Raw genomic sequence first — 18518 nt, forward strand, 5'->3', positions numbered from 1 at the left:
ATATACAAACTTAAGTTGAACTTACCTCATATTCAGTGTTGCAAACCAGTCAGCCTGTGGTAACATCATTTACATGTATTATAAAGACGGCATTGACCAAAACATAGACGACTTTGTGTGACTTTTTAAAGTGTTCTAACTCAAAAAAAAAAAAACACAAGAAAAGTTGTAGTTTATGTTGACAGGCAATAGCAATGACAACAAAACCATTTGAAATATCTGTTTTTGTTTTTCCATGTGTACTGATCTTTACATTGCGCTAATCTACTGTACAGAACTTTAACACATGCATTCAACGGTAGATTAACGTGGAGTATAGTAAATAGTGATTATAGTGAATAGTCTATGATCTGTAGTGCAGTATCCAAACTAACCATGTAAAAACTCAACATGAAAGGGCATTCACAAACCATTTTACTTCCATAATGGGATGTATTTCAGAGTTAAACAGTAGATTTAATGAGAAAAGCACTTCATTTTACATACTTGAATTGATTGGATCATGAAAAGTGGATGTTGGATAAAAGAAAGGGGCTGAAAAATGAGGGCTTGTTCAAAAATAGTTGCTCTAGAGGTGAAGCAAGTATATTTTTATGAAAGATTACGAAGTCGACAACGAACATTTTCCTTCCGAAGAAATATTTGATGGCCATATACGCACTGCTTTTTAGAATATGCAAAACTACTTTTATATTTTTGTTTTAATAAATTGTACCAATTACTACAGCTAATAAAATGACACTTTGAAAACAATGTTAAAGCCTTATTTCTTTCTTATTTCCTCGAACAAATAAACACTGAAGAATGAATACACCAACCAGAACAGACCAAACCACAGGCTGGAAATGTTTAAAATCAATAAATACTTTTTACTATATGACACAATGCAGTAACTGTGTACAAAAAATATATATATCATTAAAATTATTAGTCAGAGCATAAGACACGCAATACACAGGTATTGCTTTCAAACAGTCATTGCACGACAACCGGAGCGTCCCTGGAAGTCTGGCCGAGGGTTTCTGGATGGTTAATGTTCAGCGAGAGCTCTCTGGCAGTGGTACAGGATGCAGTCTGGGAGAGCAGGGTGAGGAGAGCGCAGCCACATGGCCAGAGCAGTGCCGTTCACTCTGCAGTGCAGAAGACAGGGGGCGCCACTGAGCAGCCGACATGCTACTATTCCCTCTGAGCCTGAAAGAACCAGAGTGTGTAAATTACAGTCAGTTATGGTGCATGTTCAGTTGGAATATGAAAAATGTACTGTAAAATTAAAGCCATTGTTCTGTGTACCGATGATGTCCACTACATGTAGCTGTAGGGCGTCTTTGAGAGCGTTCAGGGTGGTTCTGAGCGGGTCTCCAGCATCTGTGAGCAGTTTCAGATTCTGTTTGACATCATGAGACAGAGACAGCCAGAGTTTCCCATATTCCTCTGTGGTTACAACCAAAGGCCTGTGTGTGGCAGAGAGAAATGAGTTCAGTAAAACAATTCACAGCTTCAAACAGAACAAAATACTTTGAGGTGATTTGTTGTTATTTGTATTTCACTTTCATTTTATATTTAGTGGAGGGGGAAAAACCCTGCTTTATTATTTATTTATTGTTTTAGAAACAGCAACCTGAAATCTGTCACAATTTGCACGTCGTTCCACACCCGTAAGACCTTCGTTCATCTTCAGAACACAAATTGACCCTTCGCCAGGAGTTTGATTGACAAGCGATCTAACCAATCATAATGCCGAATCCGCCATTTTGTCTGACAAAGCAGTCAGGAGTTAGAAGATTAACCTCGGTGGACTTGAACTTGAAAAATGGTGTGTATTGACGTCTTTCCACGATTGAAACAACATTCCTTCTGATGTTCATTCATGTTTATTTGATGCTATAAATGAACTAGTAGGAATAGATGGTCGGTTCACGAGCCGCTTGAGCTGAGGCGCTACAGAGATCTTTCACGACACATTAAAGAGCTACAAAATGGTATTTATTGTTCGAATTTCACAAAAATACACAATTTGAAAGCTGGGACTTTGTTTTAATATCATAAGTAACCTGCTCTGTCTTGTCTGTCGACGTGTTGTCAGTGTCCTCTTTGCTCCTGATGTATTTTTAACTGCGTGTGGCGTGACAGCGCCACGGCTTGTCGGACAAAGCAACAGTAACTAAGGTGGGGCGGGTCTTTGCGAAGGGTCAATTAAGATATTTTTGATGAAATCCAATGGCTCAGTGAGGCCTCCATTGACTTTAGTAGCTTTCAGATGCCCAGAAAGCTACTAAAGTCATATTTAAAACAGTTCATGTGACTACAGTGGTTCAACCTTAATATTATGAAGTGACAAGAATATTTTTTGTGTGCCAAAAAAAACTAAATAACGACTTAATTCAACAATATCTAGTGATGGGCGATTTCAAAACACTGCTTCATGAAGCTTTACGAATCTTTTGTTTCGAATCAGTGATTAGGAGCATGTATCAAACTGCCAAAGTCACGTGATTTCAGTAAACGAGGCTTCGTTACGTCTTAATTGTTTCAAAATTTCAATGGTTCACCACTGGGGGGCGTGACTTTGGCAGTTTGATATGCTCTCCGAACCACTGATTCGAAACAAAAGATTCGTAAAGCTTCGAAGCTTCATGAAGCAGTGTTTTAAAATCGCCCATCACTAGATAATGTTGAATAAAGTCGTTACTTAGTTTTTTTTGGCGCACAAAAAATATTCTTGTCGCTTCATAACATAAAGGTTGAACCACTGTAGTCACATGATCTGTTTTAAATGTCTTTAGTAGCTTTCTGGACCCTGAAAGTGTTAATTATCTTGCTGTCAATGGAGGCCTCAATGAGCCATCGGATTTCATCAAAAATATCTTAATTTGTGTTCCGAAGATGAATGAAGGTCTTACGGGTGTGGAACAACATGAGGGTGAGTAATTAATGACAGAATTTTCTTAAATTATTTAATAAAAAATAACCAAGAATGTTAGTTTTTAAAGGTGCCCTCGAATGAAAAATTGAATTTATCTTGGCATAGTTGAATAACAAGAGTTCAGTACATGGAAATGACATACAGTCTCAAACACCATTGTTTCCTTCTTCTTATGTAAATCTCATTTGTTTAAAAGACCTCCGAAGAACAGGCGAATCTCAACATAACACCGACTGTTACGTAACAGTCAGGATCATTAATATGTACGCCCCCAATATTTGCATATGCCAGCCCATGTTCAAGGCATTACACAAGGGCAGCCAGTATTAACGTCTGGATCTGTGCACAGCTGAATCATCAGACTAGGTAAGCAAGCAAGAACAACAGCGAAAAATGGCAGATGGAGCAATAATAACTGACATGATCCATGATATCATGATATTTTTAGTGATATTTGTAAATTGTCTTTCTAAATGTTTCGTTAGCATGTTGCTAATGTACTGTTAAATGTGATTAAAGTTACCATCGTTTATTACTGTATTCACGGAGACAAGAGCCGTCGCTATTTTCTTTATTAAACACTTGCAGTCTGTATAATTCATAAACAACTTCATAAATCTCTGCAACAGTGTAGCATTAGCCGTTAGCCACGGAGCACAGCCTCAAATTCATTCAGAATCAATGTAAACAATATAACAATATACAATACTCACATAATCCGACGCATGCATGAGGAACACTTTGGAAAGATCCATTTGAGGGTTATATTAGCTGTGTAAACTTTGTTTAGGCACTGTTTAAGGCAAGCGCGAGCTCCGTGGGCGGAGAGCACGAGAATTAAAGGGGCCGCACCGCATAAATCGGCTCATAGTTAATGGTGCCCCAAAATAGGCAGTTAAAAAAATTAATTAAAAAAAATCTATGGGGTATTTTGAGCTGAAACTTCACAGACACATTCAGGGGACACCTTAGACTTATATTACATCTTGTAAAAAAACGTTCGATGGCACCTTTAAATGTTTAATAATAAATATGTTGGAAAATTACAGTAAGGTAATGTTTAATGGAGTTTCAGACACAAATTACCTGATAAAGTCGGCTGTGGACAGTGTCCCAGAGAAAGAGAGTGTGTTTGTGTGTCCAGGCTGTGTTTGATAAGAGACGGTCCCGGTAAAGGACACGTTTGTGTGAGGGTCGTCCATCAGCAGAGCGTAATGACACACAGACGTACTCCTGCCCTCCAGACAGTCTACGACATTCCCTCTCAAACTCGCCGTCTAAGACAGAAGAGTTCACATTCTGTATTATATCTCATATGCCATCATTATATTATAATATATATATACACACATCTGACCCGTTACACACCTGCAGCTCCTCACAGGTCAGCTGTACCGCGACATCTTTTATTACAGTCTCTGTGCAGTTACAAATGAAGATCACAAGCAGCAAAGCTTCATCTCTGAACACTCGGCAGGAGGCCAGAGACAGGCTGGGGTCAGAGGTCAGGCTGGTGACATCAGAGTGAGGTAGGTCTTTGAGGTCAGGGGGTAACAGCGCGGTCAGATCTGAAGACACGGATGAAGGATATTTGTCCTGTATTGTGTTGGGCCGCACTATCACCATATCGCTGCCCAGAATCTGAGACGTGTTTGTGCGTCGGTCTCCGTCCGTGCGTTTGTTTTGACCCAGCCCATTGGCTGTGGTGGATTTGGGGGTGTGGTCAACACCGGATATGGACGTGGCCGGCTCCTCCTCCAGCAAAATGCCGTACAGGAAGCTGTCAGTCGTGCTATGTGAGGAGCGGGAGGAGGAGACGGAGGATCTCTCGCTGGTGCCTGATGATGATGATGACTCATGTGGGCGGGGCTTTTTTCGAAAGCGAGGGGGCGGGGCTTCGGATTTTCCCAGCTGAGAGGAAACAGAACATTTAGCATTTACACTACAAATGCAATGCATTTCTGACTCCATCTGAATGTGGTTTGAGTCGAATTGGACCCGTGTGTACTCATATTTAGATATGATCTGTCACAAAATCATTTTCTCACCAGAGATATGGAGCTCTGGGCTCCCAAACCAACAAACAAAGAGGAAGCCAGCTGCTGTTTGTCCTGGTTTTGCGTCGGCGGCTCTGGCTGAGGCTCTGTTCGCTCTGCTGCCTCCTGCTGGCCGGAGGACTGAACTGCAACTCTGGGTTCGTCCACTGGAGGTGCTGTTGCTGCTGTTTCTTTTTGTGGAAGATACCCATCTTTCCCCCAAACTCTCTTCACACCCTCAAGAATCACAGTGCTGGAACTGAATCAAAATGTGAAATATTATTACAATTTAAAATAAATGTTTTCTATTTGATTATATAGTAAAATGTAATTTATTCCCGTGATCAAAGCTGAATTTTCAGCATCATTACTCCAATCTTCAGTGTCACATGATCCTTCAGAAATCATTCTAATATGCTGATCTGCTGCTCAAGAAACATTTCTGATTATTATCAATGTTGAAAACACTCTTTTAAGTTCAAAAGAGCATCATTTATTTGAAATAGAAATCTTTTGTAACATTATAAATGTCTTTAATGTCACTTTTGATCAATTTATTGCATCCTTTAGCATCCTGACTCCAAAACATTCAGCAGTTGTGTTAAACCAAAGTACCCACCCTGCTTTCTGAGAGAGTTCAGTGCTGTTGCCCGAAATTCCTGAACTGACGGACAGCATTGTGGGAGACTGTCTGTCTGTGATGCTACATGATGATAAACTTACAGGAAGAGAAAAACTGTACGGCTCCAGATTCAATGCTGAAAAAAAGGTCAGTCATACAAGTTTGGGATGACATAAGTGTGAGTAAATGACAATAAAATGTGCATTTTTGGGTGAACTATCCCTTTAAGAGCAGGATGAACATACATGTGATAAACTATAGAGTTTACTATAGTACAAAATACTGATAATGGCTGTACCTCTCTCCTCACAAAGCTCTTCCTGTCTCTGATGTGGAGGTTTATACGGTGCAGCTCCTGCAGCCAAAGCCTCCGACACGAACCCATCCAGAAATGACAGAGAAGAGTCGACCTGTGGAGAAACGGGAATGATCAAAACGTGCCTTTTGAATAAAAGGTGCCCTTCAAAAGTTTGGGGTCAGTAAGAAATTAAAACTTTTATTCAACAAGGACGCATTGAATTGATCAAAAGTGACAGTAAAGACATTTATATAGTTACAAAATATTTCTATTTCAAATAAATGTTGCTTTCTATTCATTAAAAGGTCCTGAAAAAAATGTTTAACATATTTTCCACAAAAATATTGTGAAGCACGACTGTTTTCAACATTGATAATAATCAGAAATGTTTCTTGAGCATCAAATCAGCATATTAGAATGATTTCTGAAGGATCATGTGACGCTGAAGACTGGAGTAATGATGCTGAAAATTCAGCTTTGATCACAGGAATAAATTACATTTTACAATATATTCACACTTATTTTAAATTCTAATAATATTTCACAATATTACTGTTTAATTTTGAGCAAATGAATGCAGCCTTGGTGAGCAGAAGAGACTTCTTTCTAAAAATCTTAGCAACCCCAAACTTACGGGGTTGAATGATAGCGTACACAACTTTAAGTAATATGTGTAATCAATTTACAATGAGGACACACAGTTAGAAATGGTCTCTTACTGTTTTTGTTCACTTAAAGTGCTCTAAATTTGTCTGTTTTAAGTGTGAAAACACTCTTAACAAGAGGAACTTGTCATCATGCCTGTTACCTCCATGCTGTCCCAGGGCGCTCCACGGGGCAATGCCCACTCATGGAGCTGTGAGTCCCGGCTGAGGTGACGCAGCTCCTGGGCCTGCTGACGGAGCACCGTGTCCTGGGAGGACGAAAGGCTCTCGGACAGGTCCAGAATCAGGTCTGTCTGGCCCTCTGAGATCTTGGTCAGGGCAGAAAGTATCCAGACCCGCGTCTCTGAGGTCACGCTTCTCTGATCCAGCAGCTTCGTCAGGAGTCGGATGACCTCACGCTGGTCCACACACTCTTGGAGGTCAGAGTATTCCCCAAGAACCTGAATACATACACACACACACACACACACACACACACACATATACATATACATACATATTAATATATTATATACATACATATTAATATATTATATATATATATATATATACACACACACACACACACACACACACACATTTAATAAACAAACGTTTGTTAGATGCGATTAATCACGATTAATCGTTTTTACCACCCTGTGTGTGAGTGTATATATATATATATATATATATATATATATATATATATATATATATATATATATGTGTGTGTATTAATCGTGATTAATTGCATCTAACATAAATGTTTGTTTATATACAGTATAATTGTATAATATATATATATATACATATATACACAAACATATAGAAATTCATATATATATGTGTGTGTGTGTGTGTGATATATATATATATATACAGTACAGTCCAAAAGTTTGGAACCACTAAGATTTTTAATGTTTTTAAAAGAAGTTTCGTCTGCTCACCAAGGCTACATTTATTTAATTAAAAATACAGTAAAAACAGTAATATTGTGAAATATTATTACAATTTAAAATAACTGTGTACTATTTAAATATATTTCACAAAGTAATTTATTCCTGTGATGCAAAGCTGAATTTTCAGCATCATTACTCCAGTCTTCAGTGTCACATGATCCTTCAGAAATCATTCAAATATGCTGATTTGCTGCTCAATAAACATTTATGATTATTTTCAATGTTGAAAACAGTTGTGTACTTTTTTTTTTTCAGGATTCCTTGATGAATAGAAAGTTCAAAAGAACAGCATTTATCTGAAATACAAAGCTTCTGTAGCATTATACACTACCGTTCAAAAGTTTGGGGTCAGTAAGAATTTTTATTTTTATTTTTTTGAAAAGAAATTAAAGAAATGAATACTTTTATTCAGCAAGGATGCATTAAATCAATCAAAAGTGGCAGTAAAGACATTTATAATGTTACAAAAGATTAGATTTCAGATAAACACTGTTCTTTTGAACTTTCTATTCATCAAATAATCCTGAAAAAAAATATTGTACACAAATATTTTGTACAATTGTACACATTAAATGTTTCTTGAGCAGCAGATCAGCATATTAGAATGATTTCTGAAGGATCATGTGACACTGAAGACTGGAGTAATGATGCTGAAAATTCAGCTTTGATCACAGGAATAAATTACTTTGTGAAATATATTCAAATAGAAAACAGTTATTTTAAATTGTAATAATATTTCACAATATTACTGTTTTTACTGTATTTTTAATTAAATAAATGTAGCCTTGGTGAGCAGACGAAACTTCTTTTAAAAACATTAAAAATCTTAGTGGTTCCAAACTTTTGGACTGTACTGTATATATATAATTATTGACTATTAGTATTCACCAAAATTCATTTAAATGTTTTAAAATAAAAATTATAAATGCTATAAATCCATTGTTGCATAATTTTTTAGTAATGATTTCTTAAAATTATTTAATAATATTACATAAATTAATTAAAGTGCAATGTGACTTGACTTAATAAAAAATGTGTTCTAATTGTTTATTTATAATTAAGTGAGAAAAGTGTCCACAAATAACACTCAATAAGCACCAAATAATTCTACAAACAGGCTTCTGTGGGCAAATAAAACATCAAATTAACTGCAAATTATATTGATTGATCGATTGATTGCAAGTCTTTCAATTCACCTTCAGAAGTTTAATTGGATGACAATGTTTTTTGTCCTCAAAATATGTTTTTTTTTTCTTTTCATTTTATACAAAAATATGAGTCAATTCATTTTTTGAAAAAAATGTTTTTCTCAATTTGTACACACCCAGCTCATGACCTGAAGGAAGCGCTGGGGCAGATGAGAAGTGTCTCCCTTCAGCACAGTCAGATACGAGTCGACAGCATACAGCCGTAACTCATCATCTTCCTCTTTCGACTCTGAGCCTGAGACAAAAACACAAAAAAACCACCAGGAGTATAAAACAAGACACATTCTACTAATGTTTACAGCTCTTAAGATTGCCTATACTTCTCGTTTACCCTCTGCCAGCAGTCGCAGGAAGTTGTTTGGGACGTCCTGTTGCAGCAAATCTCCACCGATGGAAAAAACATCATTCATCGTCTGAATGAACCACGAGTTATCTGGAGCAAACGTAAGGGTTTTTATAGGAACATAAGACGTGAAATAAAAGCAGACACACAACATATGAATGTTAATTTTATAAGAACTAGTATATTTTTTATAAACTCTAGATAAAGTCATACGTTGCAATAGTCTTCCCTATTGTGATGCATTTATGAGTGAAATGGCTTTGCAAACAAGAACAAATGTAGGGCGGCACTTGATTTGGTCCATCTGGAATTGACTGGATGGTTGTGGTTTGCTATTTTTTATCTCATGTGAGTGACATTAGTGACAGTGAGTGAATTTAAAGGATATTTTTCAGCGAGCTCTGCAACTTTTCCAACCAGATGGATGACGGTGTGCTCGTCGTTGCAGCTGCGCAGGAAGTCCAGCATCTTCTCCACGATCACGGTCACATTCTGAGCGTTTGTGATCCTGAACAACAATTCAAGAGTCTGAGAGAGAAGAAAGTGGAAGAGATGAACAAAAGACATTTGATGATTTGGGTCTAAGTGTGTCTGTTTGTTACCTCTCTCTTAATAGTGAAATCGGAGTGGTCCAAACACTCAATAATGGTCATCTGATGCTGCAGGGCCAGTTTAGCATCATGCTGGACGACGTACGTCAAGGCTTTCAAACCTGGAAACGCACCAGTATGTGAGCAGTTTAAGTGAGTTAAGGTTAACTAATTAATGAAAATCAAAAGCAGGAATCTTACCAAGATATTTGAGGTTGATCTTTGGAGACAGAACAAAATTCCCAATGCATCTCGCCGCTTTCTCCAGCAGCTCAGCTTTGGGGTGTATGGTGTAGACAGCCTTCACGCACTCATACAGGATTGCTGAAACAGACATTATGTGTTAGTTGCATTAATTTTGCTGACAGATTGCCATTTGGTGCTTTAGAAAAGATGATTTTACCGTAAGTGATGTTGTGGTTCATTTCCGCTCTGCGCAGAGACTCATCCAGAACCTCATACATCAGCTCACTGGTGCTGAAAAATAAATACACACATTTTACATTATAATTTCGGATACTGTATGTACTTTCCCTGTTTAATACACACTTTTAGTCCATAATGTGAGAATAGAAATTGGGACGCAGCTTGTGATTTGCACGGCGGCCCCTCTGTACCTTTGGTCCTCTCTTCCGAGCAGCGAGAGGATCCTGAGCAGCTGGATCTGCAGCCATGGAGCAGGAACATTGTGGTAGTTAAAATCCATTGGGAGTTTCCCACCCACCACCTGCTTCAGGATGGCGACGAAACTGCCTGTCAGATCTTTATAGCCGTCTGGACTCTCCTGATAAAGAGAAAAACATCAGATGTGATTGACAAGTGAAATACTGCATGATGGGACAATAATTCCAGCCAATTAGAACATGTTTATTGTTTAATATACAGCTTTAACAACCCCAAAATCTATGTAGATGCTTAAGCCAATTAAATATATGGAAGCTTGTTTCCGTCATGGAATAACGCAATTGGAATTTCTCGCAACTGCGAGAAAAAAGTGAGAATTTTGAATTTAGTTTTGCTAATTCTGACTTCTTTATATTAAAGTTGCAATTCTCGCAAATGCAAGTTATTAAATCCAAATTGCGAGATATAAATTTGCAATTGCGAGAAAAAGTCAGAATTAAGAAATATAAACTTACAATTGCGAGAAATAGTCAAATTAGCAAGATATAAACTTGCAGATGCAAAAAATAAAGTCAGATTGCGATTTAAACTCACAATTGCAAGAAATAGTCAGAATTGTGAGATCTAAACTCAACTGCAAGAAAAAAGTTGGAATTGTGAGTTTATTGTAATATTAATATTTAATAATTTAATAATAAAGTCAGATTGCGAGATCTAAACTCAACTGCAAGAAAAAAGTTGGAATTGTGAGTTTATTGTAATATTAATATTTAATAATTTAATAACAAAGTCAGATTGCGAGATCTAAACTCAACTGCAAAAGTTGGAATTGTGAGTTTATTGTAATATTAATATTTAATAATTTAATAATAAAGTCAGATTGTGAGATCTAAACTCAACTGCAAAAGTTGGAATTGTGAGTTTATTGTAATATTAATATTTAATAATTTAATAATAAAGTCAGATTGTGAGATCTAAACTCAACTGCAAGAAAAAAGTTGGAATTGTGAGTTTATTGTAATATTAATATTTAATAATTTAATAACAAAGTCAGATTGCGAGATCTAAACTCAACTGCAAGAAAAAAGTTGGAATTGTGAGTTTATTGTAATATTAATATTTAATAATTTAATAATAAAGTCAGATTGCGAGATCTAAACTCAACTGCAAGAAAAAAGTTGGAATTGTGAGTTTATTGTAATATTAATATTTAATAATTTAATAATAAAGTCAGATTGCGAGATCTAAACTCAACTGCAAGAAAAAAGTTGGAATTGTGAGTTTATTGTAATATTAATATTTAATAATTTAATAATAAAGTCAGATTGCGAGATCTAAACTCAACTGCAAAAGTTGGAATTGTGAGTTTATTGTAATATTAATATTTAATAATTTAATAATAAAGTCAGATTGTGAGATCTAAACTCAACTGCAAGAAAAAAGTTGGAATTGTGAGTTTATTGTAATATTAATATTTAATAATTTAATAATAAAGTCAGATTGTGAGATCTAAACTCAACTGCAAAAGTTGGAATTGTGAGTTTATTGTAATATTAATATTTAATAATTTAATAATAAAGTCAGATTGTGAGATCTAAACTCAACTGCAAGAAAAAAGTTGGAATTGTGAGTTTATTGTAATATTAATATTTAATAATTTAATAATAAAGTCAGATTGCGAGATCTAAACTCAACTGCAAAAGTTGGAATTGTGAGTTTATTGTAATATTAATATTTAATAATTTAATAATAAAGTCAGATTGTGAGATCTAAACTCAACTGCAAGAAAAAAGTTGGAATTGTGAGTTTATTGTAATATTAATATTTAATAATTTAATAAAAAAGTCAGATTGCGAGATCTAAACTCAACTGCAAGAAAAAAGTTGGAATTGTGAGTTTATTGTAATATTAATATTTAATAATTTAATAATAAAGTCAGATTGTGAGATCTAAACTCAACTGCAAAAGTTGGAATTGTGAGTTTATTGTAATATTAATATTTAATAATTTAATAAAGTCAGATTGTGAGATCTAAACTCAACTGCAAGAAAAAAGTTGGAATTGTGAGTTTATTGTAATATTAATATTTAATAATTTAATAATAAAGTCAGATTGCGAGATCTAAACTCAACTGCAAGAAAAAGTTGGAATTGTGAGTTTATTGTAATATTATTATTTAATAATTTAATAATAAAGTCAGATTGCGAGATCTAAACTCAACTGCAAGAAAAAAGTTGGAATTGTGAGTTTATTGTAATATTATTATTTAATAATTTAATAATAAAGTCAGATTGCGAGATCTAAACTCAACTGCAAGAAAAAAGTTGGAATTGTGAGTTTATTGTAATATTAATATTTAATAATTTAATAATAAAGTCAGATTGTGAGATCTAAACTCAACTGCAAGAAAAAAGTTGGAATTGTGAGTTTATTGTAATATTATTATTTAATAATTTAATAATAAAGTCAGATTGCGAGATCTAAACTCAACTGCAAGAAAAAAGTTGGAATTGTGAGTTTATTGTAATATTAATATTTAATAATTTAATAATAAAGTCAGATTGCGAGATCTAAACTCAACTGCAAGAAAAAAGTTGGAATTGTGAGTTTATTGTAATATTAATATTTAATAATTTAATAATAAAGTCAGAATGCGAGATCTAAACTCAACTGCAAGAAAAAAGTTGGAATTGTGAGTTTATTGTAATATTAATATTTAATAATTTAATAATAAAGTCAGAATGCGAGATCTAAACTCAACTGCAAGAAAAAAGTTGGAATTGTGAGTTTATTGTAATAATAATATTTAATAATTTAATAAAAAAGTCAGATTGCGAGATCTAAACTCAACTGCAAGAAAAAAGTTGGAATTGTGAGTTTATTGTAATATTAATATTTAATAATTTAATAAAGTCAGATTGTGAGATCTAAACTCAACTGCAAGAAAAAAGTTGGAATTGTGAGTTTATTGTAATATTAATATTTAATAATTTAATAATAAAGTCAGATTGTGAGATCTAAACTCAACTGCAAGAAAAAAGTTGGAATTGTGAGTTTATTGTAATATTAATATTTAATAATTTAATAATAAAGTCAGATTGCGAGATCTAAACTCAACTGCAAGAAAAAAGTTGGAATTGTGAGTTTATTGTAATATTAATATTTAATAATTTAATAATAAAGTCAGATTGCGAGATCTAAACTCAACTGCAAGAAAAAAGTTGGAATTGTGAGTTTATTGTAATATTAATATTTAATAATTTAATAATAAAGTCAGATTGCGAGATCTAAACTCATCTGCAAAAGTTGGAATTGTGAGTTTATTGTAATATTATTATTTAATAATTTAATAATAAAGTCAGATTGCGAGATCTAAACTCAACTGCAAAAGTTGGAATTGTGAGTTTATTGTAATATTATTATTTAATAATTTAATAATAAAGTCAGATTGCGAGATCTAAACTCAACTGCAAAAGTTGGAATTGTGAGTTTATTGTAATATTATTATTTAATAATTTAATAATAAAGTCAGATTGTGAGATCTAAACTCAACTGCAAAAGTTGGAATTGTGAGTTTATTGTAATATTAATATTTAATAATTTAATAATAAAGTCAGATTGTGAGATCTAAACTCAACTGCAAGAAAAAAGTTGGAATTGTGAGTTTATTGTAATATTAATATTTAATAATTTAATAATAAAGTCAGATTGTGAGATCTAAACTCAACTGCAAGAAAAAAGTTGGAATTGTGAGTTTATTGTAATATTATTATTTAATAATTTAATAATAAAGTCAGAATGCGAGATCTAAACTCAACTGCAAGAAAAAAGTTGGAATTGTGAGTTTATTGTAATATTAATATTTAATAATTTAATAATAAAGTCAGATTGCGAGATCTAAACTCAACTGCAAAAGTTGGAATTGTGAGTTTATTGTAATATTAATATTTAATAATTTAATAATAAAGTCAGATTGCGAGATCTAAACTCAACTGCAAGAAAAAAGTTGGAATTGTGAGTTTACTGTAATATTAATATTTAATAATTTAATAATAAAGTCAGATTGTGAGATCTAAACTCAACTGCAAAAGTTGGAATTGTGAGTTTATTGTAATATTAATATTTAATAATTTAATAATAAAGTCAGATTGCGAGATCTAAACTCAACTGCAAGAAAAAAGTTGGAATTGTGAGTTTATATCTTGCGATTCTGATTTCTTTTCTCAAAAATGCAATACTCGTGATTGCGAAAAATAAAGTCAGATTGTGAGATCTAAACTTGCAACTCCAAGAAAAAAAAAAAAAAAGAGAATTTCAATTCTGATTTCTTTTCTCAAAATTGCAATTCTCACAAATGCAAGTTATAAAGTCAGATTTCCGAGTTTATATCTGGCAATTCTGACATTATTTTTGCAATAATGCAAAATAATATTTAATAATTTTAAAATAATTGCAAATAATATTTAATTATGAATTGAACGTTACTTTAAATTGACTGTATTATAATGTATGAGGATGCTCACTTTGACTTGGTTTCATAAATACTGAAATTCAAAGACCAACCCTGATCAGCTGTAGGTAAATGTGCAGTGATGATGTCATGACGCCCGGATCTTTGTCGCACAGGGCCTTACGGAACTTGGCGTGAATGTGCTGGACTTGATTCGGAGCGATGAGATAAAACTTATACAACGCCAGGACGGCTTTCCTCCGAATGATCTCCCTTGGACAGGAAAGAAAGACAAGAATATGAATTATTATTAGACTGATCGTCAAATTGATTATTAATTTTACAAATATTCACACTTTTCTAATTAACTAGTTATGAGTCATTAATATTGCAACTTCTGATGAATCCGTAAACGTGCATTCAACAGGAAATAGTGGCAGGAAAATAAAATTAATATTATTAAAATTAATATTAAAATATGTAATTATTGATTTATTGTAACAGCTGTTCATGCCTGAGTGAGATGTTTTAGAAATGCTTCATATTTTCAATATTTATTTTTATTATCTGTAAACAATAACTGTTAGTTATTGTTGTGTTAAAAGCAGAGATAAACAAACAATAAAAAGTGTTGTGGTTATCGGACACTTCCAAACAACTGGTATTGGTTGTAAACAGTGTTGTTATCATGAATTAAAACTATTAAAAATTATGTTAATTGAAAATTAAAATAAAATAAATACAAGATGAAAAACTTAACTTAAAGAAATGGGAAATTAATAATTTGCCTTGGCAAGTTTAAGTTGAAGTACTAAATTACTAAAACTAGAACTGAAATAAAAATAAATTAAAGCTATATAGAAATATTTTAAAACAAAAAACTAAAATGATAATAAAAATACTTAAATTAAAATGAAAGCTAAAATATGAAAAGAAAAGCTAAACTAAAACTGAAATAAAAAATTAAAGCTATATATATATATATATATATATATATATATAATATAAAAAACTAAAAAAAGCACAAAAAATTACTAAAATTACAATGAAAACTAAAAATATAAAATAAAAGCTTAACTAAAACTGAAATAAAACCATATAGAAATATATTTAAAAATTACAATGATGACAAAACCGCAAATAAAAAATTACTAAAATGAAAATTAAAAATATAAAAAAGCTAGTTGAAAATTTTCATAACTACTTTAATAGTGTATAAAAATACTAAAGTTACACTAGTTGTAATTAAACAACATCATCCATATTTTATCTTATATCTAAAAGCCTTTTTAATGTGGCTTTTAGATATTTTCAAAGTGTACTCTATGATTTCTGCTGGCTTACTTTGGATGTGACAGCTTGTCTTCTACCAGAGGAAGGACAGCAGGTATCATGTCTTTGGGGAACACCTGAGCTACAACAGTCAACGCCATGCACGCTTCAATGAGGTTAGTGCTCTGAAGATCCTGCCACACGTGTATGAGACGTTCAGTCAGACATTTCCAAATAACAAGTTCAATCAAACGTAATAAGAAACAAGCTCACCTTTAAGACCGTGTTTACCAGCAGCAACAGCAATTCATGGCCCTCGCTGAGGAAAAGAGACACTGCGAGGTACCCTGAGACCACAAAAGAGTTCACACTTACATATAATTACATAGAGTAAAGCTTATGAGTATTTGGTGTGCTGTCCAAGGGGAACGTACCCACTCTCTTCTCCAGGACGCTGCCCTGCTGGGCCAGTTTGATGGCGTGAATGTAGGTGAAGGAGGCGTCGTAGCCCAGCATCTCACAGTACATGGCTCGCACCATGACCTCTCTCATCTGCTTCTGTAAACACCAAAACACACGCCGGGGTCAAGTAATCAGCTTCTGAGTGACAGAGATAAGGCTAATGTCTGTACGGCTCACCATGGTGGTGTTAGGAGACGACACCTGCTCTTTCATGGCTGACAGCTCCTGTTTCATGAGGTTCTCCTCCTCCTAGAAATGAACATCGAATTAGATGCTTTAAAATTAAAAGCACTGCATTGCATTTTAATATGTGGTTGCTATACCCTTGATAATATTGTATTGAATCTTTTTGATTCTGTAAGTAATTTTTTTTTTAACTTTTAATATTTATTATTATATTATCATTTAGTAAAAAATATATATTTGCAAAAATATTAATAAATTAAATAATTTACACTAGTAAATATACATATTTACTTGATTTAGATTTTTTAAAAATTAAATGTAGACAGTTAAAAATACAAATATTCTGTAAAATCAATTAATTTGATCAATAAATAATTTTAAAATGTTTATACTCTTTAGATAAAGTATTACACGACACGACTGTCACTTGTCAGATATCCTAATACATAAATGACATGTCAGTGTCTACATCTAAGCATATATCTGTGATAAATATAGACTTTACTCACATGTTTAGATGTCAGCTCTGTGATGCTCTTGATTAGCTGTTTTAATCTGTTGGTGATTTTTGCAGCTCCAGTTTGAGAATCAAATAAACCCGGCAGAGCAGTGAGAGTTTTCTCCACAACATCACTCATTTCAGCACGACAACACAGACGATCAGATTATAAGACACAGCCGAGACCCTACATGAAGATAAGTGCACTACAGCAAGAGAAATACCTATACAACACCTACACTACAGTCAAAACACGCCGTATGAAAACACAAACCATCATGACTAGACTTTCTCGCCGCCTACAGGAAGTGCACTGCTGTTTTCATAATAAAAGTCCCATGAGTGATTTTACTGTTAAAGGGATATTTCACCACTAATAATAAGTGATTGTTTTTAATTAAATTATAAATAAAATTGAGAATAAATGCAGATTTTTAACAAAGACTATAGATATAGAAAGAGTTCACTCTTATTATTTATGAATGGGAGAAACGTCCCGCCTTCTAAGGGCTAATCGCTAGTAATTGCGTCACTGCAGTTGCCGTTAGAGGCTCCTTAAATATGCTTTTTAACGCTATTTGAACATAAGAAACAACATTTATGGGACAGTTCATTTCAGATTTTGTTGCTGGTTTGAAATATGTTATTTAACTGTGAGTTCGCCAAGCACTTTAAATGAGATTTCAGGATTCCCCTATTCAAATTGATAGGACTTTCCCGAAATAGCTGCCCGGAGGCGTTGCCAATATGGCCGCCGAGTGAACAGACTTTCCTTGAAAGGGACTTTGTTTTTATTAAGCAGAATGAAATAGCAATATTATAAAATTCGGTAAATGTAAAAAAAAAAACAAAATCATTCATTTAAGCTAAATTGATGAATACGCAAAATAATTAGTGTCCCACAGAAGGAAAAATAATGGATTTAAATGGAGTTTTAATTGAGGGTAAATGATAACAGACCTCATTTTTGGATGAATTTTATCTTTTTATTAAAGGAACACTCCACTTTTTTAAAAAACAAAAAAATAGGCTAATTTTCCCTCTCCCCTAGAGTTAAACAGTTGATTTTTACTGTTTTCAAATCCATTAAGTCGATCTCCGGGTCTGGCGGTACCACTTTTAGCATAGCTTAGCATAGTTCATTGAATCTGATTAGACCGTTAGCATCTCGCTAAAAATGACCAAAGAGTTTCGATATTTTTTCCTATTTAAAAAATATTGAAACTCTTTGGTCATTTTTGAGCGAGATGCTAACGGTCTAATCAGATTCAATGAACTATGCTAAGCTATGCTAAAAGTGGTACCGCCAGACCCAGAGATCGGCTGAATGGATTCAAAAATGGTAAAACTCAACGGTCTAACTCTAGGGGAGTTGGAAAATGAGCTTATTTTAAAAAAAAGT

The 18518-nt window shown here is 33.5% G+C and overlaps 1 protein-coding gene across 1 annotated transcript; it reads right to left on the minus strand.

Moving 5' to 3' along the window:
* Positions 1–846: 846 nt before the first annotated feature.
* On the minus strand, positions 847–17435 carry ap4e1 (adaptor related protein complex 4 subunit epsilon 1). The gene is made up of 21 exons (XM_048158087.1): positions 17127–17435; positions 16609–16680; positions 16404–16527; positions 16243–16316; positions 16042–16163; positions 14811–14970; positions 10241–10407; positions 10027–10100; positions 9825–9947; positions 9636–9745; positions 9422–9561; positions 9022–9134; positions 8807–8925; positions 6688–6984; positions 5880–5991; positions 5579–5717; positions 4972–5218; positions 4292–4834; positions 4010–4200; positions 1291–1451; positions 847–1191 (listed from the first exon to the last, which is right to left on the minus strand). Exons 1-21 carry the CDS (start codon positions 17253–17255, stop codon positions 1031–1033), a joined length of 3378 nt encoding a protein of 1125 aa, XP_048014044.1. The 5' UTR covers positions 17256–17435; the 3' UTR covers positions 847–1030.
* Positions 17436–18518: the final 1083 nt, after the last annotated feature.

The sequence above is a fragment of the Megalobrama amblycephala genome, linkage group LG15 (assembly GCF_018812025.1).
Source record: "Megalobrama amblycephala isolate DHTTF-2021 linkage group LG15, ASM1881202v1, whole genome shotgun sequence".
Classification (NCBI taxonomy): Eukaryota; Metazoa; Chordata; class Actinopteri; order Cypriniformes; family Xenocyprididae; genus Megalobrama; species Megalobrama amblycephala.